The sequence below is a fragment of the Panicum virgatum genome, chromosome 3N (assembly GCF_016808335.1).
Source record: "Panicum virgatum strain AP13 chromosome 3N, P.virgatum_v5, whole genome shotgun sequence".
NCBI lineage: Eukaryota > Viridiplantae > Streptophyta > Magnoliopsida > Poales > Poaceae > Panicum > Panicum virgatum.
This window is the reverse complement of record NC_053147.1, coordinates 30,414,836-30,440,312: the sequence shown is the minus strand read 5'-3', so window position 1 is coordinate 30,440,312 and position 25,477 is coordinate 30,414,836. Positions and strand designations below refer to the sequence as shown.

The following is a 25,477-nucleotide window of genomic DNA, read 5'->3' as shown; positions in this document are numbered from 1 at the left end:
TTGTATTGTGTATAAGGTCCTATGCGTTTTAGCAGTGATTAACGTCCAAACAAGACATATTCAGACATTAATCTAGGTAGTCAAGGAATGGTTATAACAAATCAAGGGGTGGCTATCCAACCGTGTTTTCAGCAGATAAAACATATGCAATTTTGTAAAATAGGACAATGGGTTGTGTTTATAAAAACTGGAACAAAACATGCATCAAAGGGCGGGATTGAACTTGCGATCTTCGAATCCTTCCGGGAGGTCCTGATCGAAGCACTGTCCTTCGGGTTCGAGGTTGCGGAACTGTTCCTCGTTCGCTGGCTCGCAGTACTGCTCGTCGACGGGCTCTCCCTCGTTCACACCGTGATCTACGACGCAAACAAACAAACACACAATCAAGAAAAAAAATAAAAGCTTTATCGTTGAGCTCGGTTCAGAAACGAATAAGGTATGGAGATAGAAGTAATATTTTTGGGCGGTTACCTAATGGCATGGACAAAACTAAGTTATGAGAGGCATGGTAAAGTTTCAGGTCAATCTGAGATCATTTGGCGCATGAAATGATAGGTTATATAAAGATTTAGGGGTTAAATAAGTAGTTAGGGACCTGTTTGTAATTATTTCTAATAGTGGAAGGGCTTGATCGTAATTTCTAAAAATATTCGGGACATACTGAAAAGGTGTAGGGGTTTATTTATAAATGTGTTATATAGTGGAAGGGTCTTTCTTTAAATAGGGAGAACATGGGGTTTTCTTTTGCAAAAGATTACAAGGGTGGACGGGTTCTTAGATAAAAGAAAGAAAGGCCAGGGGCCTTTGGGCAAAACTGCCCTGCCTTTCCCTTCCTCCCGACCAAAACAGGGGATGGGAGAACAGGGGCGCCGGCGGTGTCGATCCTGGCGCTCCGGGCCACGGCGGCGGCTGGGGTGAGGGGGAAAAGAGGGAGGGGGCTACTAGGATTTGATTCTCGGTCCTACCTCGGGCTGGGACGGCGCGAGGAGGTGGGGCGACGAGGGCCGGCGGCGGTGGGCGGAGGTGGCTGCGGCGGCGGTGCTGCAAGGCCAAGGAGGGGGCCCGCGGGGCTGGACGGGTTCGTGGAGGAGTGGAGGCGAGGCAGGGGTCTCTTTATAGCTGAGGGAAGGCGGTGGAGCGGTGCGGGGCCGGTGGTGGCGGCCAGCGAGCGGCGCGGCGAGCCTTAATGGCATTCGACCGCGTTTGCGTGTTGCGGAGCGGCGTGCGGGCGGCGAGGCGGCGGAAGTGGCGAGCACAAGGAGGTGGCAGCGGCGGCGTGGGGCTCGGCGTGTACGGCGGCGCTGTTGCTATGCGGCGGGCGGCGCGGCGAGAGCACGTGGGAGCAGTGCGTGGGCAGGCCCGAGAGCAGGGGCGGGCGGGGCCGGGGGCGGCCAGCGTCGAGCCGCAAGCAGCGAGCGGCCCGGCGGGTGGAGCGCGTCGTGTGGCGCACGCGCGCGCGCGCGTGGGTGGAGGAGCAGGTTTGGCGTGTGGGCGGCCGCGGCATGGTGCGGCATCGCGTCTCGGTGCGCCGAGCACCACGCGCGTGCGTGCGTGCGTGCGTCCGCGCGGGCAGGCCGGGGCGGGGCGCGCGCACCGGGGCGAGGTCGAGGAGCCGGTCCGGGTGTGATCGCGGGCCGAGCGGCGCTCGTGCGGGAGCGGGGCAGAGGAGGGAGAAGGAGGAGGAGGAGGGAGGAGAAAGAAAAAGGAAAGAAAAGAGAAAAGGGAAAAAGGGAAAAAGGAAAAAGGAAAAAAGAAAAAGGGAAAGAGAGAGAAGAGAGAGGGAGAGAGGGAGATTCGCGCCGCGCTGATCGCGGTGTCGACCGCGGGGCCGGTCGGCCGTGCTCAGCGGTCGCGTCCGCGCGCTGACGAGGCCACAGGGAAAAGGGGTCGGGGTGTTGGAGATCGGACATTTGGAACAGAGAAAGATTCCGGGAATTAGGGTTCAGGGTTTTTGGCGGATTTTGAGCTCAACGATGAAAAGTTTTTGGAAAAAATATTATAGCGCGTGATTTAATTTTGTTAGATTTTTGGGATGTCACACGAAGTACATCACCCAATGCTCTAGAACGTTCTGGGTGCTGGAATTTAATTTTCCTGCCATTCAGCCAAGAAGTCGACTAGTGCCTGTGACTTGATTGCTGTTCTTGGCTTGATGTTGGTTTCCAAGGCTCCCAGTTCAACTGCCCACTTTGAGATTCGTACAGTGGCATCTCGATTATGGAGTATATCCTCCAATGGGAAGTCAGTTATGGATGAGATCTTGTATTCGTCGAAGTAATGCCGGAGCTTCCTGGAGGTGATTAGAATTCCATACAAAAGTTTCTGAATTGATGGATATCTAACCTTTGATTCAGAGAGTACTTCGCTGATGAAGTAGACTGGTCTCTGAACACCGTAAGTGTGGCCTTCCTCCGGGCGTTCGACTACTATTGCCGTACTGACTACATGGGTAGTCGCAGCGATGTAGAGGAGTAATTCCTCACCGGGTAGTGGAGCTGTTAGAATCGGCGGTGACTGGAGATGATGCTTGAGATTCTCGAGTGCTTCCGCGGCTTCTGTAGTCCACTCGAATTTATCTTGTCACTTTAGGAGTTTGAAGAAGGGTAATCCCCGTTCGCCAAGCCTGGACAAGAATCGATTCAAGGCTGCCATGCAGCCTGTAAGGTTCTGTACGTCCTTGATGGTAGCTGGAGCGTCCATGGCCATGATGGCATTGATTTTCTCTAGATTAGCCTCAATTACTCGGTTACTGACGATGAATCCAAGTAGTTTTCCATAGGGTACACCAAAGACGCACTTGGTTGGGTTGAGCTTCCAGCGGAATTTTCGGAGGCTGTTGAAGGTCTCTTCCAGGCCAGTAAGGAATTAATCCTGAGTCTTGGATTTGACAACAACGTCGTCAACATAGGCTTCAACATTGCGATGTAGATGATCGGAGAAGCACAGCTGTATCGCACGTTGGTAGGTAGCGCCGGCGTTCTTTAACCCGAAGGACATGGTCTTGTAGGCGTATGCCCCATAAGGGGTGATGAAAGCCGTCTTGATTTAGTCTTCTTCTTTTAGGGTGATCTGATAATACCCTGAGTAGCAGTCGAGAAAGGATAACAGGACACATCCTACTGTCGAGTCGATTACTTGATCGATACGTGGTAGCCCGAAAGGATCCTTTGGACAGTGCTTGTTTAGATCAGTGTAGTCGACGCACATCCTCCACTCGTTGTTGTTCTTCTTCTGGACGAGCACAGGGTTGGCCAACCAATCAGGATGGTAGACTTCCTTGATGAACCCTGCTGCGAGTAGTTTTGCCAGCTCTTTCTTGATGGCTTCTCACTTGTCCGGTGAGAACCGCCGTAACCGTTGCTTTTTTGGTGTTGCTTTAGGGTCGACCTTCAAGGTATGCTCGATCAACTCCTTGGGCACCCCTAGCATATCCGCTGGTTTCCATGCGAATACGTCTCGGTTGGCCCTAAGGAAGTTGACGAGCTCGAGTTCCTATTTGTCACCCAGTCCTACTCTGATGCTGGTAGTTTTGGAGTCGTATCCCTCTTGTAGCTGGATAGTCTTGGTGCCCACATCACTGGTTGGTTTAACCGATGATTGGCTTGGCTTCTTGGAAGGCATCGACTCCTTGAGTGAGAGTTCCTTAGCAGCAGCAATTATTTCGCTGACAAAGCTAGGGACCCGGATTGTGGCAGCATGATCAATTGCTTCCTTGTCGCACTCGAAAGATTTAAGGAGGTCTCCACGTAGTGAAAGGACTCCTGTGTTGCCTGGCATCTTGAGGAGCAGGTAAACATAGTGTGGTACTGCCATGAATTTGGCTGGTGCAGGTCTACCCAAGATAGCATGGTAGGAAGATTCAAAGTCGGCTACTTCGAATTTGATGTATTCTGTCCGGAAGTTTTGTTCTGTACCAAATGTGACTGGGAGAGTAACCGAGCCAATTAGAGTAGAGGAATTTTCGGGGACGATGCCGTAGAACGGAGCCTTGCTTGGAGTAAGCAGACTCATGTAGTTGAGGCCCATCTTTACCAATGTGCTTGTGAAGATCAGGTTGAGCCCACTTCCGCCGTCAATGAGTACTCGAGTAAGCTTGGAGCCCTGGACGACTGGATCGAGTACTAGCGAGAACTTTCCAGGTTCAGAAAAGCTGGTCCATTGATCTTCCCTGCTGAAGGTAATAGGGACCTTACTGTATTTGAGTGGCCTCTGAATTGCTGGCTCGACTGAGAGGATCTCTCTGAGTAGGAGCTTCTGAGCTCTTTTGGAGAAGCTAGGGTCTCCTCCAAATATGACGTTGACGATGTTTTATTGCTGCTGAAAACCATCATGGTCTTTCTTGTCGTCTTCGTCATCTTTATCTTGTTTTTTCTTAGGAGCGTCTACAGATGTCGATTGGAAGGATTTGCGCAGGATCGTGCACTCCCACATCGAGTGGTTGCTCTTGGGGTGGATTGGGCATCTCTTGTTGTGGAGAATCTTGTCGAACTGATCCTGCGGCTTGTCGCCCTTCTTACCACGCGGGGTGCAATCCATACTGCCGACTGTATCGTCAGGCTTGCGCTTGCGCGCAGGATCCCGCTGGTTGCTAGGGCCTCCACGGTCGTTGAAGCGCTTCCCATTGTTGTCGTTATTGCGGCGGGGGGAGCGACTGCGTTCTTGCTCCTCTTCGTCATCCCAGCACTGCATCATATCCCGTAAATCTACCACTATTTTGGGGCGATACGCCCGAAGTCGCGGTACAGGGATTGGACGGTGATGCCGCTCTGGAAGTAGTCGATGACGTCATCGTCGGCGACGTTGGGGATGGTGGCTCTTGTGTCGAAGAAGCGCTTGACGTAGGATCTGATTGACTCGCCTTGCTCCTGCTTGCACATGGACAGGGCGTGTTGAGTAGCTACTCGGTGTAGCGACCCTTATAAGTTGTCGATGAAGGCCTTCTTGAGGTCGTCCCACGAGTGTATGGACTCGCGCGCCAAGCTTTCGAGCCACGTGAGGGGTGCGGGCTCCAGGGCCATCGGGAAGTAGATGACCTTGGTGTTGGTGTCTCCCCATGCAACACTAACAGCGGTCGAATATAAATGTAACCATTGAGCAGGGTCTTGCTTACCATCGTACTTCTAGATGTTTGTTGGCTTGAAATCCTTTGGGTACTCGATGTTGTTGAAGACTGTGCTGAGGGCGGGGAAGCGATCGGAGTTGTCCGCAAGCTGTGCTCTGCATCTTGCATTGATGATATCCCGTGCATCCATGATGGAGTCGGCTACCTCTTCCCTATTGAGCCCACAGTTGTTGTTGCGGTTTGGCTGAGGCCCAGGAGCTTGGTTTGCTTGCGGTTGGCCACCCCTGGGGCGATGACTGCTTGCAGCTTCCTGATCCTCTTAATTTCTTTGGTTTTGCTGCTCCTGTTGTTGTTGACGCTGGTGGCCTCCGGGGGTACGACTTGCCTGAGGTATGACTGTTGCAGTAGCCCTTGATCGCGTACCGTGGAGTGAGGACAGCGGGTTCTGTCTCTCGAGTTCTTCAACAGCGTTCTTGGCGAGATTTATGACTCGTTCTATCTCTGGATTCCGGGGCATAGTCATGAGTCGCAGGGTTGCTTCTGTCATCACAGCAATTGGTGTTCTGAAGACCGGGTCTGCGACGTTGTTGAATTCGTTATTGAGGTTGCGGGGAGGAAGACGAGCACGTTCAGCTGCATGAACCCTGCGCTCCTCTTTACGTCGATTTCTTGCCCTGCGAGCTGTGCGAGTAGCTTTATCTTCATCTGGTGGAGCATCTTGGGTCAGATTATATGCTAAAATCTGATCCAAGGCTTCATTTGGATCATGCTGACTAGCTTCAGGTTGTTGGATGGTGACTGGAACCAAATGTTTAGGCGAGAAGCTTTCCAAATCTGAGTCGTAGTCAGCTAGAATAGTTTCTCCGGAACCAGTTTTCCTTTCAGTTGCGAGGGGAGTACCGTGTTGAAACGGAAGATCATCAATACTTGTGACTTCTCGAAGGTTGTCGAGTAGTTCCGCGAGGGTATGACTTCGGCAAGATTTGAGTTGCATCATTGCAAGCGCATTGGTGATGCGATCCAGGCTGTCTTGAGGTGTCTTGACTGGATCTGGGTATACGTCGAAAACGGGTGCCTCTCGGCTAGCGGTGACCAAGTGGTTTTCGACGCAGAGTAGATGATCCAAGCTATTTTCATAGATGGATTTAATCATCTGTTTATAAGCAGATGATGAATTACGCAAGCTGAAAATGGGTTGAGCAAAGGGAGTCCCAATCCGAGTAAATTTCGGTTTGAGATTGATCTGAGTCCGAGTGGAACTCGAGTTGTCTTCGAGTTTCGCCTCGATCTCCTTGGCGAGGGTCGGGAAGCAACATGATGCCGTGATCATTTGATCCGATGAGTTTGTTGGAATCTTCCGACGTGGTGGTCTTCGGTGCGGGAGAGTTGGTTAGGTGGCTGTCGAAGCCGCCCGAACCATTGGCGACGCAGACCCACGAGCCAAAGATGAAGGTGGCACCTTGAGGAGGTGCCATGGTGCTGAAAGCGAAGGTGGCCATCGAACTCATCGATGAGCTCGCCGATTCCCCTACCTGGCGCGCCAGCTGTCAGTGTTTACCGCCAAGCCTGCTCAGGGATACCCTTATCAGTAAGGTTTGTAGGTAGGGATCGACGGCTCTAGAACTCGATGGTGCAAGAAACACAAAGATTTAGACAAGTTCGGGCCGTGAGTTGCATAATACCCTACATCCTGTGTGATGGTTTATATTGCCTTAGGTGTTGATGTGTTTCGAGGGGGTCCCTGCCCGCTCTTATATATCCGGGGGACAGGGTTACATGGAAAGTCCTAGCTGAGTACAGTTGGAGTCCTACTTCAACACGATCGGGTAGTTTCCTTGTTCTGCAGCTAATTTATATGCCTATTCGAGTAGTTACAAAAGAGGTAAGGTACATCCATGAGCTATCCCTTACTCTAGAACATTCTATGCCTGTGAGCAGTCCCGCTGCCCCGGGTCTGACACTCTATGCCTATCTGGATAATCATACAAGATTCATCCACATCCTTAAATAGGATAATCTACTTGTGTGCTCGATCCCTTTCGCAGGGCTGAGAAGAGCCGAGTATTTCTTAGGCTTCGCGCCTACGTTGGGAAATCTCATGGGATTCTCCCCAATTCCAATAACTGCTCTGACTCCTTGCCTCATGAACAAGTAGCATACGGAAGCGACTTCTGAAGGGGACTAGCTCCCATATTCCAACAATGCTCCGTGTACTGGGTCGCCACTAGTTCACGTGCTTGCATTTCTGATGGGGTAATTCCCATGATTCCAGCAACGCTCCGAGTTTTGGCTTGCTTGCCTTCCTGAAGGCTCATCGCACCAATAGCCTCAATCAAGATTCAGTGACAACTTGGTTGATCCCTAGGTTAGGGGGCTGGCATCATCGACCACTTGGCATATCTCCTCTGATTCTATGCTACTCGGCACTTCTATGATGGTTGTGCTAATTTCTAAAGATCGGGGGCTGCGCACCAATGGTTAATCGACGTGGCTTCTATGGCTCCCTTAGCTCGCAAGCTCGGGGGCTGGACGCCGCAAAACCACTCGATGCTGATTCATGTGAAGACTGGAGGCCAGAAAATTTCTACACCGTGTGCCATGACTTTTGATCCTTAATTCCAAATCTTGGAATTTGGATTCAAGGCTCGGGGGCTGCGGGATACGTGTCATCGATGGCTTATTTTTCAAATTTTTTGAAGATACAAGCTAGAAGATTGTAGACTAAAGTAACCCTCAGCCTGATTCTACGATTCAACCTAAGGCTCGGGGGCTACTCCATATGGAGTGTGAGTACATCGCGCACCATATAAAAGAAGATTTTGGGGCTTGAGCACCTCACAGCCTCGGAGCAACCAGAAGTACTTGGAAGACTATTCGAAGCACTCGATAGGGAGCTCAGAAGCACTCGATGAGATGTTCAGAGCACTTGAAGCATTCGAAGACGCCTTCAGAAGTACTCGACGCCTACAATACTCGGCTACGAAGAGCTCGGAGGCTTGTCAGACCCGGGGCAGCGAGACTGCTCACAGGCATAGAATGTTCTAGAGTAAGGGATAGCACATGGATGTACCTTACCCCTCTTGTAACTATCCAAATAGGCGTAGGACTAGCTGCAGTACAAGAAAACTACCCGATCATGTTGTAGTAGGACTCCAACTGTACTCGGCTAGGACTTTCCATGTAACCCTGTCCCCCCCGGATATATAAGGGCGGGCAGGGACCCCCTCGAAAAATAATCAACACCTTAGGCAATACAAACAACCACACAGGACGTAGGGTATTACGCAACTCGCGGCCCGAACCTGTCTAAATCTTTGTGTTCCCTGTACCATCGAGTTCCAGAGTAGTCGATCCCTACCTACAAACCTTACTGCTAAGGGTATCCCTGAGCAGGCTTGGCGGTAAACACCAACAATGCGGGTGACAGCTTGCAAAAGGAATCGTCGGGGTCTTGGAGAAGGGAGGATTCGGGGGGGAGCACAGTTTTTGGAGGACAGTAGGAGGGGGAAGAGTGTGGAGGACCTAGAGATTCGTGATGATGGGTCCAACCCTTTGAAACTGATGCCCGAGTGCAGATGCTATTGTCCCAAAAAATTATGTTTTGGGGATAGTACGAGCACAGGAACAAGAAGTAGGGTGGAACCGGTGTTGGGGCAAAAGGGGCCAGCTTGGTCCAGTGGGGGAGAAGGAGCAGTCTGTTAGCATAAAAGATGGGGATGGGAAAGGGAATAACCAACAGGTTGGTGGACAGGTAGAGGGCACTAATTTGGCAGGGATGGAAGGGGTACAGGTGAGTGACGTGGTTGGCCAAGGGTCTCCTCTGCCCGACCAGTCTAGGGAGGAGGTGCCAAAATAGGTTTTGGAGGAGGGATGTAAGGCAAAGGGGAAGAGGACTTCTACCTTCAAGAGGCGACCACGAGATCAGGAGAATGTAAAGGAAGAGAACTCTATCCTCCCCGCTGGCTCACGAAAAAGAGTGATAGAGCGAGATAGCTCTGTTGATGAACCTTAGAAAAGGGCTAAGACCCAGGTTGCGATGGTGGATGTGGTGATGGAAGGAAATCATCCCTTGGGGGCTGGGCTACTTGGTCAGCCTGGCCAGTCCCAATGAGGATTGTGGTGTGGAACTGCCGGGGTTTGGGGAATGGTCCAGCAGTTCGTGGTCTTCTGGATGTCAAGAAGGAGGACCCCGATGTTTTGTTTCTCTCCAAAACAAAGCATGGTAAGAAATGGATGGAGGGCTTTAGGTGGAGGCTGAAGATGACAAATATGGTACTGAAGGATAGCGAAGGGACGAGAGGTGGTTTGGCTTTATTTTGGAAGGAGGTGAATTTGAGTGTGTTGAGCTGGTCCAGATATCATATTGATACAATGATCAAGGAAGAAGATGGGAGTGCATGGAGGTTTACTGGAATATATGGGGAGTCCCGTAGTGAGAAGGAGAAAACATGGAAACTACTACATATTTTACAGCATCGCAGTAATCTTCTGTGGATGTGCTATGGTGATTTTAATGAGATCCTTTTTAATTGTGAAAAGGAAGGAGGTCCCCCTAGAGCGGAAAGTAGCATGCTGAAATTCAGAGAAGCATTAGAGGAGTGTGACCTACATGATTTGGGCTTTGTCGGAGATGCATTCACATGGAGAAACCATCACCTTTGGGCTACCAGTTATGTCAAGGAATGGTTGGACAGGGCGGTGGCAAATAGTGCGTGGTGGGCTTGTTTTCCTTTGGTCCGTGTTATCAATGGTGACCCTCAGCATTCAGATCATAGACCCATCATTGTGGAACCAGGTGTTAAGGAAAAAACTCACTGGAGGGAGCCACTAGAGATTATGAAGACATTTGAGGCGAGGGGGGTATTGACGGCCATAATTTCACATTCTAAGCCGTCAACTTCTCGGAAATAACATGAGCTTTACACTATGTTCCACTCATATTTTGTTTAATTCTAATGAGTTCCACGAGTTTTGGATGAGTTTTGATTCCAGGAACAGGTGTACCAAAAATGGGCAAAAAAGGGCAAAAACCCAAGACGACCGGCCTCTCCTAGGCCGGCCGGCCTGGCACCTCCAAATACACAGTCCCGGCCTCGAACCAGTGGCAATGTGACACATTCAAGGGGCTCAAAGTTGAGGGTTGGGCCTTGGTTCAACTGGATACACCGAAAGGCTTCAACATCCATTTAAAGATCCACAAAGCCGCCCAAGAGCACAAGTATTTCAAGAACCCACTTCCCTGGAAAATGTCCAAGAGCAGAGCAAAGCCTCGGCCAAGTCAGAGGCCGAGATGGGCAGAGGGAGGCCGGCCAGCCTAGCAACTACAAAACCGGCGCGAACCCAACTGTCAACCAACTCCAGGGAGGGATCAGAGCCGTTGTCCGAAAGGCGGCGGCCACGTGGCGGCAACCCCAGGCCGGCCGGCCTAGGGGAGGCCGGCTGGCCCCACTTGGAGGCCTCTCAGGCTGAGGTTTGGCGTGGAAGTTAAGCGCAACGAGATTACCTGCTTCCAACCGACGCTACCTACAGTAACCGCCATAACCGACCCTGGGAAGGCTATAAAAGGAGGCTCCATCCATCATTTCAACACACACCATTGGAGCTCTTCTCTTCCACTTGTACTTTCTAGAGTAGGTTAGTAGCTTGGGAGTTAGATTCGAGTCGAGCTTGCTCGGGACTCCGGAGTCGTCGGAAGTCTGGTATAGCTCTTGTATCTTTCTTTTGACTTTATTAATATAAGTTATCTTCTTTACTTTTTCGAGTTCAGCCTTACTTTCCGTAGTCTTTTATTTACTCAAGTCTGAGGTTCAGCTTGAGCACGGAAGTTTCCCTTTAGCTTAGGCTAAGTTATCTCTCTTAGTGATCGGGAATTTATCTTACGGGTTTTCTCGCCCGGACTAGAGTATCTCAAGTTAGTGCTCTAGGTTGAGGGAGATTTCTCTTGAAGACCTCGAGAGAAATCCTAACACCGAGTGCAGACGTGGTGTCTGACCTTAGTGTTAGCTAGAAAGTGTGTTCCACCCCACGGAACCGTTGTGGTAGTCGGTAGGTGGTGACAGCCCTATCCATCCTTTGTAGTCCACCACGTTCGGGTATTTTCATAGCAGTAGTGCAGGTTGCTGTTGGACTCCCCTCTCACCCCTTTCTGAAGTCCTTCCTCTTCCAGCTGCCGAAGTAAGCTCTGCTTTTCTGAGAACTAGTTAGGTGTTTTGTCTGATCTAGAGAGGCTAGCTCAATAGTTCAGAAGTGTATCAGGTGTCTTATCTCGCTCGTTGTCCTCCCAGCTGCTACCTCTCTAAGGTTTAGAGTCTCCGTGTGTCACTCGGTCATTGCCTGGCCATTTATCTCACTACCTATCTGGTTTACCCCCATCTAGTCAGTCGGTCGATTAAGCTAGTACGGTTATCAATCAATTTATGATACTCTTTACCATAGTGCTTCCCTGAGGAAAAATACGATACCCTGAAATACACCAAGGTGAAGTGCTACAGCGGTGATTCTGTGCGCTTGCAGAATATCTATTCTAATCGGGCATAAGAAAATCCAACAGTGGTTGGAGGAGGAGGAGGAGGAGTGTAGTGAAAGGGTGAAGGAGGCATGGGAAAATGCTATCAGTGGTGGCGGGGCAAGTCTCATGGAAATCCAAGCCCGAGTGCTTGGGGAATTATGGAAGTGGGATCGTGAGGTCCTAGGGGCCTTGGAGAAAAGAATCAAAAATGCCAAGAGTGAGCTGGAGAGGTGCAGGAGGGCTGCTATCTCCCAAGAGCAAATAAACCGAGAACACTTGCTACGGTACAAACTAGAGCACCTTCTGGACCAACAACATGTTTATTGGCAGCAGCAGGCTCACTCAACTTTGCTGATCAAAGGGGACCGTAATACAAAAATTTTCCATGCTCAAGCATCTGAACGGAAAAGAATGAATACAATTATTAAGTTGAAGGATGAGGGTGTAGGAGAGGTGGCGGGGAAATATTTGAAATCTTTTATCGCTAACCAGTATCAACTGCTTTTTATGTCATCTGCAGGTAGCCAAATTGAGGAAGTCCTTGGCTGTATTCATGAAAAGGTCACTTGGGAGATGAATGACAACATGACAGCACCTTTCTCGAGTGATGAAGTTTGGGCAGCATTAAAGGATATGGGTGAACTCAAAGCTCCTGGAGCTGATGGCACACCGGTGGTGTTCTATAAGAAATTCTGGTCACTAGTGGGAAAGAAGGTTAAGGAGGAAGTTCTTGGTGTGCTAAATGGGGCTACCATGCCGGAAGGATGGAATGACACGGTCATTGTTCTTGTTCCAAAAGTCAAGTCTCCAGAGAAATTGAAGGACTTTAGGCCAATTAGCCTGTGCAATGTAGTGTACAAACTCATCTCTAAAGTTCTAGCAAATAGATTAAAACTGGTGCTGCCATAGATTATCTCACCGTCTCAAAGTGCTTTTGTACCAAGGAGATTAATTATCGACAATGTCTTGCTAGCTTATGAGCTCACACACTATCTAAATCAAAGGAGATGGGGCAAAAATGGAGTAGCTGCTATCAAATTAGATATGAGCAAGGCTTATGACCGTGTTGAATGGTGTTTCATAGAGAAAATGATGCTGAAATTGGGATTTGCGGTTCAATGGGTGGAAAGGGTGATGAAGTGTGTTTCGACAGTGAGCTATCGCATTAAAATCAATGGGGATTACTCCAACAAAATCTATCCACAGAGGGGTCTACGCCAAGGGGGCCCTTTGTCTCCTTATCTTTTCATCTTGTGTGCGGAGGGCTTATCAGCACTGCTGCAGAAAGCAGAGGAGGAGGGCCGAATTGAGGGGATAAGATTGTGCAGGGAAGCCCCAAGAATTAGCCATCTTTTCTTTGCAGATGATTCACTGATTTTGATGCGAGCCTATAATGGGGATGCACAGGAGTTAAAGAGGATTTTACAAGTTTATGAGACTGGCTCAGGACAGGTAATCAATAGAGAAAAATCTGTTGTCTTGTTCAGTCCAAATACTAGCTCTGTTGGCAAAGAGGAGGTGAGGCAAGAGCTCAAAATTGTCCAAGAAGCAAAGAATGAGAGATATCTGGGGCCGCCTGTCTCAATTGGGAAATCAAGGAAGAAGGCATTTGAATACATAAAGAAAAAAGTGTGGCTTCGGATTCAGGGGTGGCAGGAGAAATTGTTGTCAAAGGTAGGAAAGGAAATTTTAGTAAAGGTAGTGGCTCAAGCTATTCCAACCTACGCTATGTCCTGTTTTGAGCTGACTAAAGGGCTTTGTGATGAGTTGAGTTCCATGATTGGTAGACGGTGGTGGAGCCAGAATAACAAAGATAACAAAATTCATTGGATGGCATGGGAGAAGTTGACCCTTCCAAAAAATAAGAGAGGTCTGGGGTTCCGAGATCTCTATTTTTTTAATCAGGCCATGCTTGCTAGACAAGCATGGAGACTCTTGATGTTCCCAAATACCTTGTGTGGTCAGGTGCTAAAGGCCAAATATTTTCCCAATGATACTATCTTGCAATGTGAGGCATGTGACAGGATCTCTTACATTTGGAGAAGCATCTTGAAAGGAGTGGACTTGCTTAAGGAGGGTGGTCATTTGGCGGATAGGAAATGGTGAATCAGTGAATATTTGGACGGATCCATGGATCCAACATGGTAAAACAAGGAGACCGGCTACTTACAGAGGGGCTGCTATTCTAACAAGGGTGGCGGATTTACTGGACCCGATTTTTGGGTCATGGGACGAGACTTTAGTGCAAGACACCTTCTCAGAGTTTGATGCTGAAGCTATTCTAAAATTGAGAGTTAATCCAGATATGGAGGACAGGCCTGCTTGGCACTTTGATAAAAAGGGGCCGTTCTCGGTAAAATCAGCTTATAAACTGGCCGTACAAAGAAGAGAAAATGACATGGGCAGGAATGCAGCAAGCTCTGAATCATCGCCAGCCGGAAATTTGGGGTTTAGGTGGGATAAAATATGGGGGATGGAGGTCCCTAACAAGGTGAAAATGTTTATTTGGCGCTTATTTCATAACAGTTTGGCAGTTCGGCAGAATTTGGTCCGCAGAGGTATGAATGTGAACACCCTCTGTCCCATGTGTCAAAGGCTAGATGAAGACCTCGGACATCTCTTTTTCAAGTGCAAAGAAGTGAAGGACTGCTGGAGGAGGCTAAATCTAGAGGAATATCAGATCATCTTAGCTGCTTGTCACTCTGGAAAGGATATGATGCGGTCAATTTGGGCGCTCTCACGGCAAATTCAATTGCAAATTATTGTCCTCTTATGGAGATGGTGGTCAGCAAGGAATAGGGTAAATGCGGGGGATAAAAGACCCACAAGCCACGAGGTATGCTCTCTGGTGATGTTTTATGTTTCTGAATTTGCGAAAGGTCACAAGCCAAACAAGATAAATCAGCAAGTTAGACAACAGAGATGGGAGCCGCCTCCTAAAGATGTGTATAAGATCAACACTGATGCAGTCTTTAGAGCTGCTACAAGTCAAGGGGGATGCGGTTTTGTTGTGAGAAACACAGCCGATGATTTTTTAGAAGGTGGTTGCGGAAACCTGTGCAGGGTGGCCTCCTCTTTTCAAGCTGAAGCTCTGGCTGTCTTGCATAGCTTGGAGATAGTTTTCCAACTGAGAATGTCAAGAATCATCGTGGAGACTGATGCATCTGAATTGGTGAGGGTCTGACTTCTTATGATCTTGATCAAAGTGTGGACGGCAGCTTGCTCAAGCAGATCAGGGATTTCATTGGCTCCTCTTTTGATTATTGTGTCATCTGGCATTGTCCAAAAAATTGCAATAAAATGGCAGATCGCCTTGCAATGCAGGGGCGAGTGTGGTTAGCTCTGGTTCAGCTGTGTTCATGAGCCAAGTCCCCATTTTTGTTGCCAACCTGGTCTCTGGTGATCAGGCTGGTATTGTTGTTTAATGGAAACCAGCTTTCCGAGTTAAAAAAAAAAAAAGCGGTAGATGGGCTGATGGGCAGGCAGGGCCAGTCTTCCATCTCCCGCCGCACGAAAGGCCGGAAGTCCGGAACCCCCGATCTCCGGCGAGCGGCCATGTCGCTCCACCAGCGGCCGCACCAGAAGCCGCCGGCCGCTGGCGACGTCCTCCCCATCTCCTCCCCCTCCACCGGTACAGCTCCATCCCGCCCGCTCCCCTACCTCTTCTCCCTCCTCGCGCTCCTCCTCTTCGCAGCCCTCCTCCTCCCCTGGGGCCCCACCCGCCCCTCCTCGGTCCCCGCCTCCCCGTGGCGCGCCTACACGCTCCAGGAGGCTGCGGCCTTCGCCGCCGCCGCGGGCAACGGCACCGTGCTGCTCGCCGCGGTCTCTGGGCCCTACCTCCCCTTCCTCGCCAACTGGCTCATCAGCGTCCGCCGCGCCGGCCGCGCCGACCAGGTGCTCGTCATCGCGGAGGACTACGAGACTCTAGACCGCATCAACACCGCGTGGCCGGGGCACGCCGTCCTCGTGCCCCCCGCGCCTGATGCTCGGAGAGCGCACAAGTTCGGATCCCAGGCAAGGAGAAATCCCTCCCTCCCTCCCAAGTTGCTCGATGAAATGTCCCCATGCGTAACTGCGGCTATCTTGTCCGTCCGTGACTGCAGGGTTTCTTCAACTTCACCTCGCGCCGGCCGCGGCACCTGCTGCAGATTCTTGAGCTGGGGTATAGCGTCATGTACAATGATGTCGACATGGTGTGGCTTGCCGACCCATTCCCCTACATTGTCGGGGATCACGATGTCTACTTCATGGACGACATGACTCCTGTACGTCAGCTGTGTACTTACTGCGTTTGTGATTGACTGATTGGGCTCTCGTTGGAAGATAGCTTATTGGGTTGGAATTATGGATGCAGGTGAAACCACTCGATCACTCGCATGAGCTGCCACCGCCAGGTAAGAAAGGGAGGACATATATTTGCAGCTGCATGATCTTCCTCCGGCCGACTGAAGGTGCCAAGCTGTTGCTAAGGAAGTGGATTGAGGAGCTTAAGGTGCAGCCCTGGTCGAAGCAGAGGAAGTCAAATGATCAGCCAGGTTTCAACTGGGCTTTGAACAAGACTGCTGGGCAGGTTTGTTTCTCCTCAATTTCTTCGATTAGAATGCAACAAAATGGCAATGTCAACACATCATAGATTGTGCGTTCTATTCATAAATCCAAACAAATGGTTTGGACATCTTTCTTTTTATGGTTTTGGAGCATTTAGTTGAACTTACCATATGTATACCTTAGGGTGATAGATCTTGCCATCTATCTGCTTGAACAATTTAGTGGTTTGCTTTAATTGTGCGCTTATGTGTATTTTCACAAAGATGAATGAAAAGTCATGTATTTACTAATGCAAAGTAAGCAACACCCGTGATGGATTGGGCACTATAACACCATCACTAGGGTGTCAGGGAAGGAGTTATATTTGAACTGTTTGGAGCTGGTTTCAGGATCTAGCATAACCAGCCTACTTAGGTATTAATTTGGGCCAGTCAGGGATGAGTGGATGACATGGGTTTAACTGATCGTATCTAATCTTAAATTCATAAGACCTTGCTCTGTTGTTTTGCTTATTTGAATAGCAGAAGGAAATTGAAATCTGTGGTGTTATTTTGAATTAATGAGAAGGACATACTGAGCCTAGTTCTTAAACATTACAAACTACCTGCCAAATTGGTCCTGAACATTCTTAAAAATTGCACTGATTGTTTCCATTTATAAAGAAATACTATTTGGCACTTTATAGAGCAGTTTATGATGGTCAAAGTTTCAGTAACTGTAAGTACATTCATGGCTTTGTTTCTAGCCCTCAACATGGGCGTTTGTTTTTGTTTCTCTGCGCCTATATTTTTCTGGGTGGCTCCACATGTTCTCATGTTATTATGTACTAGGCAACGTGGACTTGTGGCTTTGTAACATAACATTTTTGCTTGTAAGTTATACGAAACCATGTAGATTTACAGTATACGCATCAGCCTTTTCTTTGTGATTCTGATCTAGTGCTGATTTCCCATAAATATAATGGCTTTTCTTTACAAATTGCTGATATTTCCTCAAGTTATATATAATTAATGAACTTTGGTGAGGCATATTACATCCCTGTTTGAGTCTCTCAGATCTCAGTATCAAATGCATATGTATTTAAAGATAATCAGATAACCCTTAACATAAAAACTCGACCTGCAAGGGACAAGCCACCCCTCGGGCATTGCATTGTAAGAAGAGGCCTTCTCACACAGGCCGAGAATATCTCCATACCCCTGGCCCCACCCTTACACAGGCTGCTTGACACCTAGGCTGTTGCTCGCGTGAGAATGGGCCGTCCTTCGGGCAGCTGCCTCCATGTGCTTTGGTGTGGGGACAGGTGAGGGGATCTTTTTAACCCCAGCCTAAATTTCGCTCTCATGGGGAGTTGAACCCAGGACCTGAGGAGTGCTACTAAGGCCACCTAACCACCACAGCCAGGCATTGTTCGCCAGATAACTCTTAACATTACCTTAACCAGATCGTGACGACATTAATTCTAGTTTTTTACATTCTCTGTGTTCATATGAATGTTGTTTTCAGAATGTGTGTAGTCAAGCTTCTAAAATCTTGACTACTTTATATATATAAAAAAAACTTTCCCCGTGGAAATGTTATCAGTAGATATGCAGTTAAAAATACTTCAATTTATTTGTTTACAAGCTTTATTTAAGATGGTCAATGTAAATCTGGAAACATAGGGAGTAGCTTCTACGGTACTGTATATAATAATATCTCTTTAATAGACATATGATGGTTCTAACAGGCTGCAGTTTTGTTCGCTCTAATATATATTGTGGAGTAGCCTTTCTGATAAAAGGTATAAACATAAAATTATGTATGTCTTCTGTCAACAATCTTGCCGTATTCTAGATTTCTCAATTTTAGTTCTGTTTCTGGAATTGGGAGTATATTTTTGATGTCCTTGATTCTGAACGTATTTAATACATAGCCATATGACACATAGCGAAAGATTCTGTTCTGTTTTCCTATCATACTTTATGGATCTTTGTCTCCAACAATACATTGTCCTTTATAAAACTATTAACAGAAGATATGCTTGCAGGTTGATGTGTACCTGCTGCCTCAGTCTGCATTTCCAACTGGTGGCCTATATTTCAAGAATAAAACATGGGTCAAAGAGACGAAGGGCAAACATGTCATTATACATAATAACTACATCACAGGGTTTGAGAAGAAGATAAAACGGTTCCGTGATCATGGGCTGTGGCTGGTAGATGAGCACAGCGATGAGTCTCCACTGGGCAGATTATGAGCATGGTATCAAGGCTGAAGCACATCTCTGCTGGCAACAGCATCGCAATTTTGTGGCTGGTGCTTGACTTGCAGTCTGCCCAGTTTCCGTGGAACCAAACATTGGACAATGTTAGGTCCACCACGCAAGATGCAGCACTCAAAGATCAAATCCTTAATTCCTTGTGCAGAAGATTGTGGCTGCTAAAATCCTGTTCCGTATGTCAAGCCCTTGTAGAGGTATTCTTTCCCACGAGGCCATGATGATTTTTTTTTGAATTGTATTTGTTGCTATTGAAAATGGCATGCAATGAAGGGGAACAGTAAGAGCGGCAAGATAGATCTCTCGGTTTGTACATTGGTTGACTCACTTGCTGTATAGCATAGACTTCGTTAGCATGTATCATCATTACTGAAAGTAAGTTATTCTTTTCAGCTATAGGGGTTGAGTGAATGCTATTGCAAAATTGCTTTCGCACTGAACCTTTAGCCTTCATCTGTGCAATGTCGACTTCTTAAACATATTTTCGCGTTTTGATGTGTTCTGGGAACCTAGTTGCATGCTTCGCCTGCTAAGAAATGCTTGAAGCAGGCTGAGCCCCAGGCAATCGTGTTTTGGTGAAAGAAAGCTAGTTTCGCCCCCAATCCCAGAAGTGTTTGCTGACGGTGCACGTATGGCATGTGCTAGAGAATCCAAGCTTGCGTTGGGCCAGAGCCACTGCAGTTCTTGTGTCGTGCCCTTTCCTTTCCTTTGTTGATGCGTACTACCTGACTTTGCTTTCAGCCGGAGCGATGCCATTCCCTTTGTCTCACACAAGGGACAACACTGCTGCGGGCACACAGGTATATATCCTTGCGCCCGTGCAAACATGTTCACTCAAAACAAACTTCTTTTCCCCCCTGTGAATTGCGATCACAAGGACTCAGAACTCCATGGGACAAGGAGCTGCCAAGGCGAAGCAAGGTACGGCAGAACCCACGGGGGATTGTGTGTTCTTGAGCCCATGCTCGACCAATTCCACCATGAAAATGTAGCAGTGTCTGGGTTTGGCATAGATTTTCAATCTGTGATGGGAATGGCGAATGGCTCTGTTGTTCGCCGTGAGCTTAGAGTGAGGTACGCGTGCGACTGAAAAAAAACTTTGGTCGTTCTGGATGGCAGGGGGTGAGGAGGCAGCGCAGAAGACGGAGAAGAAGGACGAGAAGAAAGCGCACAAATCCAACGATGCAGACGCGCTCATTGCGTTCATGAAGCAGCAATACGACGACAAAGTGAAGCCTGTAAAGAACTTCGATGAATTCTACCACGCCATTTACGAGCTCATCCAGTAAGTTTTGGTATCTCCTAGACTCGAGGGGCATTCAGTGTCATCGCTTGATTTCTTGGTTGCACACAGTTTTCCTTTGGGTTTAGCCACACACACACACTTAGCTAGCTGTATTATTTGAGTAATGCAGAAATTCTAAGATGTATTACTCGTCCAGCGTTTGGAACACCGGGTGTTCAGAAATGATGCAAACAAACATTATTGTTAGAAACAGCAGATAAGAACATTTTTTTTTCTATGGTAATCATTCATTCTCTTGCTTGCAATCCTCTTCAGAATGTTCTGCGAGAGCCGTGGGCAGTTGCAGTACAGGATACCATCAAAAGAGGAGCTCCAGAAACAGTACGAGGTGGGAGGGATCCTTTTATGGCAAATCCGTTTAGCTTTATTCAGTACAACAACTATATCCTTTTTTAGATAAATACTTATATGCAAATGGCCATCCAACTGCCTTAAACATTTTGTTTTGTTTCAAATATCTCCATGGTTACAAAATCATGCTTGGAAGTCTTTGATAGTTCCTGAATTTTTTTAGTCTTATATAAATTTAGTAAAAGTTAAGTAAATGTTGATCTTGAGTAGATCTAAATAAACTACAATATGAGCAGAAGGGAGTAATAAGTAAAGAAATAAATATAGAGGTGCAAATGGATGCTCCTTAAGGTATCTATTGTCCTCTTTAGTTTAAAAATTTATACTAATCCTCAAAATAAACTTCTATTTTTAAAAAAATAGTATAAAATTTTAAACTAAAAAGAACGGTGGATCACCCTGTACCGCTCATTCCGTTTGATGTTTCCTGCAAGCGCAGAAGGCCCACTCGGGCAGCGCGAACCTGACCCCGGAGCAGTTCGAGAAGATCGCAACGGGTATCCTCAAGGTGGACAGCTTCACCTTCGGCAGGGCCGCCGTGGACATCCTCCTCGTCCTCTTCGGCCTCCCCGTGTGCGCGCTCCTCACCAAGAGGGTCGTCCCGGGCCTCAAGGCCATCTCCGACGACATCGTCATCCCGGCCGCCACCTCCGGCGCCGTCGTCTACCTCGCCAAGTCCAACAAGCTCTGACCGGCGCCAAGTCCACGGAAAAGCAAAACCGGGTGGCGCATGTTTCGCCGGAATAAATGTCATATATGTTGCAAACGAACTGTAAAAACTGTAAACTGTGTCAGATCTCGAAAGATTGAACCGTACGTATATCTTGGTGAAATGGGATTTGTTTGAAGTTTACCATTTGACAAAAAAAAACAAAGAGTCTGATGTGGAAAGCTCCACCTCAAAAAAAAAAAAAACTGCTCAGCTTCACAAACTCCACTTCACCTTTGAATTCTACTCCAGCAATTTCACAACTGGTTCTGCTTAAATCCAGCAGCTGAATTCAAACTATTTTGAAGGAAAAAGCAATGCAGCAATCCATCGGAGAAATGCAGCTGGCCGAATGATCCGGCTGTAAGCCTGAAATGTGGGCTGTGTGACCGCGACCGCGCTCGTCTTCTTTGTGCGGATGGGAAAAGGACCGATCGTGACCGCTCATCCGCTCGCGGGCGGCCGCAGCCGATCCGGATCGCCCCGCCGAATATCCCACCCGCCCCCTCCCTCCTCTATGCGTCCTCTGCTCTCTTGAGCAGTGGCTCGCCTCCCGCTGCTATCCATCCATCCACCCGTTCCATTCCATTCCCTCCCTCTCCCGCTCCGCCCCCTCTTCGTCCTCTCGCTGCGGCCGGCCTCGTTCCCCCGAGGGTTGGCGCGGAGCGGAGAGCCGCCCGGGCGCCGAGTTCTACTCTGGTAAGAGCTCTGCTCGGACGGATTGCTCCGGTTCGGCGGATTCTTCTCTTTGTTGCCAGCTCCCGAGTTCGAGTATTTGTTGCTGGGATGGATAAGACGACGCAATCCATCCGGATTGTTGCGGGGTTGCTTGCTTGCTTGCTAGCTGCTTCGAGCGGTAGTGAAACCAGCTTGTTTTCTCTGGAGTGTTGGGGGTTTAACTGAATCCCGATGCTCCGTTAAGTCCGCCCCTCGTCCGGGAAGGATTTGTGCTTTCCTTCGACTCTTGATGGCTTGGGATGGGCGTAGAGTCGATGCCTTGACTCTGTCGGCGATAGGGGTAGGATGTTGTGGCTTGTGATGTGAGGTGTGCTGAGGTTCCAGAGTTTCAGAATACCGCTACGTGGGAGGTGGGGGGGGGGGGGTGCAGGGTTCTGCACGCCACGCCAGTGTGATGGCTGCAGCGGAGGCATTTGCTTTGCATTTCGTCTAGGTTCAACAGTAGGTCACGTAATTCAGTTACTCCTGGTCAGAGTGTGAAATTCTGAAAGGCTGGGGAAAAAATAACCCTGGAGAACACAAGTGCAAAGAGCTGCAGATTTGCATTAGCTGGTTAACTACATATTAACTTACGTTTTTAGTCCTACTTCTCTCCTTTTTTTTGAAGACGAAGCACTTGGTCCCACTTCATTCTAGTAATACCGAAATGTATATGGCTACACTTGAGTTATAGCAAATATCCATTCTTTTGGTGCATGTATTAGGAGTAAGGCATAATGAACTTGGTGGTCTTCATCTATTCCGAACTTAACTACAGGATCAAGTTTTGCTTTACGTTTTCTCCTTGTAATGATACTCTATACTGTACCTACATTATCCCCCGTCCCACCCTACTTTACTGGACCCTAATTTATTTCTACTATTCTGTAGGGCAGGCATCTACATTTTTGAACTGAAAGAGAGGATTATGAAAATGGCACATTTGGTCACTCACTGTAGTTTCAGTGCATCTCCTGCTGTTAAGACGTTCTCCAGATCTCCTGGTTATTGCTGCAATGTTAGCCAATTACAGAACTCGAAATCTTCAAATCTGTCCCTCAAATCTTCTCTCAAGAGACAAAAGAAGTCATATGTTACTTGTGCTAGTGCTGCTGTACAAGGACAGACACAAACACCTCTAACTGGTAGTCAGGAAGCTTCTGGGCATTCATCCTCCAAGCCTAAAAAAGTAATGGTTATTGGTGGAGATGGATACTGTGGGTGGGCGACAGCTCTTCATCTCTCCAACAAAGGTTATGAGGTTGCTATAGTTGATAACCTTGTTCGACGTCTTTTTGATCACCAGCTTGGTCTTGAGTCCCTTACCCCCATAACTTCCATCCAAAATCGTGTCCGTAGATGGAAGTCTCTCACTGGCAAGACAATCCAGCTCTTTATTGGTGACATATGTGATTTTGACTTCCTCTCAGAAGCCTTCAAGTCTTTTGAGCCAGATGTTGCTGTCCACTTTGGTGAGCAAAGATCTGCACCATACTCTATGATTGATCGTTCAAGGGCAGTCTACACGCAGCATAACAATGTTATTGGAACACTTAATGTCTTATTTGCCATTAAGGAGTACAGTGAAGAGTGCCATCTGGTTAAGCTCGGAACTATGGGTGAGTATGGAACACCAAACATTGACATTGAAGAGGGGTTTATCACTATAACTCACAATGGAAGAACTGACACCTTGCCTTACCCGAAGCAAGCAAGTTCCTTCTACCATCTAAGCAAAGTGCATGACTCCCACAACATAGCATTTACTTGCAGGGCTTGGGGTATAAGGGCCACAGATCTTAACCAAGGTGTAGTCTATGGAGTCAGAACAGATGAAACTGCATTGCATGAAGAGCTATCCAACAGGTTTGACTATGATGGTGTCTTTGGGACAGCACTAAATAGGTTCTGTGTCCAGGCTGCTGTAGGGCATCCACTTACAGTTTACGGAAAAGGTGGTCAGGTATGTCTCATATGTTCCCATTTGACATTTCCCCCTGAACTTTATGCAGTCTGTTCTCTATTAAGGGCCTCTCTCTTTCAAAACTATGCATATGACTGAAATTCATTAGCATCGGTTAGTAAATTTTTAAGTTAAATGCCACCTAGAGTGTGTTAACACGTGTCCTAGGATGTGAAACCACTGTTTGCCGGTTTTCATAAATCTTGGGTGACTCCAGACTGGGTGGTGAACCATGTTGGCAGTAGCTCATCTTCGCGAGAATAGAAAGTGAATAGGTCATATAATTTATTATTTTCTGATAACTACTACAGTTCATAATTATTTTGTGACCTGTGCATTAAATTTTCTTGAGTGTGTTACTCTGAAGATCATTCTGATTTTCCTTAGATCACCCTCTGGGAAGAAGAACTTGAGAACTTTGTATTTCCTTTGTGCAGTATCTCTAACCTGGAGACTGTTTTAGGCCTACAACACTTCCTTGTAGTCTCCTAACTCCTAAGCTTATCACTTGTCAGCCACATTGTTCAAAGGAAAAATTCTAAATTACTCCCATCAACTATAACCAAAGTCCGGATAACCCTCTAAACTATCATTTGGTTCATTTTACCACTAAACTATGCCTTTTGGTTCAAATTACTCCCTAATGCAATTTGTCTTTTTCATTACTCCCTAAGCTATGAATTATTCTACTTAATTGCAGAAAAACATATATATCTAAATTTACAACAAAAACTTTGTATGAAAGCAAATCATATTATATGTTTACTGTGTGTATCTACTCATGTAGAGTCCAACAAAATTTGATTTTCAATTTTTTGGATTTTTCTGTGATTTGTTATGATTTTTCAAATATTCAGCTGAAATAAATAAAAAGGAAAAAGACAAAACCACCCTCCAAAACTGCCTTGGGGTGAGGTTTTGGAAAGTTTAGCGGATAGAATAACCGGTTTTGTAGAGCATGTTCGGCTGACCCTGACCGTATGAATAGTGTAGGGCTGGTAGACTGAATAGTATCATGTGAGAGGAAATAAGCCGAGACAAGCCGAGACAAGCCAAGCCTAGATAAGCCGAACAACCTCGTAGTTTGGGGGGTTAAGTAGTCCAGGTCTAATAGTTGAGGGGGTTATGTAGATTTTTTTTCCAATAAACTAAATGGCATATTTTAGAGGGTAAATTGAACCAAGTTATAGTTTAGAGGGTTATTCAAACTTTGACTATATTTGAAGGGAGTAAATTGAACTTTTCCTTTGTTGAAATGTAGTAGGGTTCTTGTACCCACCTTAAAATATCACATGCAAAAGAGGCCATCTCATTGTCATTAGCTATCAAACAACCATTCAGGGCAGCAAGTTTTAGCTGGATACTGTACTTTCATTTACCACTTTAAATTATCGGCAGTGTGGCATTAATTTACTGATCAAATTTCTTGTTCTGCCCCGTCCAGACCCGTGGATATCTGGACATCAGGGACACTGTACAGTGCGTTGAGCTAGCAATAGCCAACCCAGCCAAACCCGGCGAGTTCAGAGTCTTCAATCAGTTTACTGAGCAGTTCTCCGTCAACGATCTGGCCAAGCTCGTGACTGCCGCGGGAGCCAAGCTCGGTCTGGACGTGCAGTCCAAGTCAGTCCCTAACCCCCGGGTCGAGGCCGAGGAGCACTACTACAATGCCAAGCACACGAAGCTGATTGAGCTCGGCCTGGTGCCCCACCTGCTCTCGGACTCCCTGCTCGACTCACTGCTCAACTTCGCTGTCCAGTACAAGGACAGGGTCGACACGGCCCAGATCATGCCTAGCGTGTCGTGGAAGAAGATGGGCGCCAAGCCAAGGACAGTCTCTGTTTAGAGCAGAGGGAACGTTCCCCTGGCGTATAATGTCAACCATGACATTGACATTATTGACATACGTAATGTAATAATTACGCACATTAGTGTGATGGGCTAGTTAGTGAGGTGTTTTATTTACGATATTAGATTTAATTTTTGCTGCCCCACGACTGGAACCGGCGATCTAAGACTGACTCCAATAGTGAGAGGCAAATCCATTTTTGCA

At 47.6% G+C, this 25,477-nt stretch overlaps 2 protein-coding genes across 3 annotated transcripts; both read left to right on the top strand.

The window, feature by feature from the left end:
* The first annotated feature begins 15,095 nt into the window (after positions 1-15,095).
* On the top strand, positions 15,096-20,896 carry LOC120667738 (UDP-D-xylose:L-fucose alpha-1,3-D-xylosyltransferase MGP4-like). Its single transcript, XM_039947751.1, has 8 exons — positions 15,096-15,584; positions 15,674-15,835; positions 15,925-16,140; positions 18,148-18,315; positions 19,242-19,299; positions 19,498-19,663; positions 19,940-20,012; positions 20,475-20,896. Exons 1-8 carry the CDS (start codon positions 15,126-15,128, stop codon positions 20,724-20,726), a joined length of 1,554 nt encoding a protein of 517 aa, XP_039803685.1. The 5' UTR covers positions 15,096-15,125; the 3' UTR covers positions 20,727-20,896.
* Positions 20,897-21,270: 374 nt separating this feature from the next.
* On the top strand, positions 21,271-25,477 carry LOC120665645 (UDP-sulfoquinovose synthase, chloroplastic-like). 2 transcript variants are annotated; one of them, XM_039945269.1, is made up of 3 exons: positions 21,271-21,443; positions 22,358-23,424; positions 24,869-25,477. In XM_039945269.1, exons 2-3 carry the CDS (start codon positions 22,390-22,392, stop codon positions 25,268-25,270), a joined length of 1,437 nt encoding a protein of 478 aa, XP_039801203.1. In that variant the 5' UTR covers positions 21,271-21,443; positions 22,358-22,389; the 3' UTR covers positions 25,271-25,477. The 2 variants fall into 2 exon arrangements, with proteins under 2 accessions (XP_039801203.1, XP_039801202.1); XM_039945268.1 differs by having other exon boundaries at positions 22,353-23,424.

Excerpts from the sequence above, each read along its gene's own strand:
- LOC120667738 (XM_039947751.1), top strand. The coding sequence starts at position 15,126 with ATGTCGCTCCACCAGCGGCCGCACCAGAAGCCGCCGGCCGCTGGCGAC. Across the intron at positions 16,141-18,147 it reads TGAACAAGACTGCTGGGCAG|GTTGATGTGTACCTGCTGCC; the intron begins GTTTGTTTCTCC and ends ATATGCTTGCAG. Across the intron at positions 19,300-19,497 it reads AGCTGCCAAGGCGAAGCAAG|GGGGTGAGGAGGCAGCGCAG; the intron begins GTACGGCAGAAC and ends TCTGGATGGCAG.
- LOC120665645 (XM_039945269.1), top strand. The coding sequence starts at position 22,390 with ATGAAAATGGCACATTTGGTCACTCACTGTAGTTTCAGTGCATCTCCT. Across the intron at positions 23,425-24,868 it reads TTTACGGAAAAGGTGGTCAG|ACCCGTGGATATCTGGACAT; the intron begins GTATGTCTCATA and ends TGCCCCGTCCAG.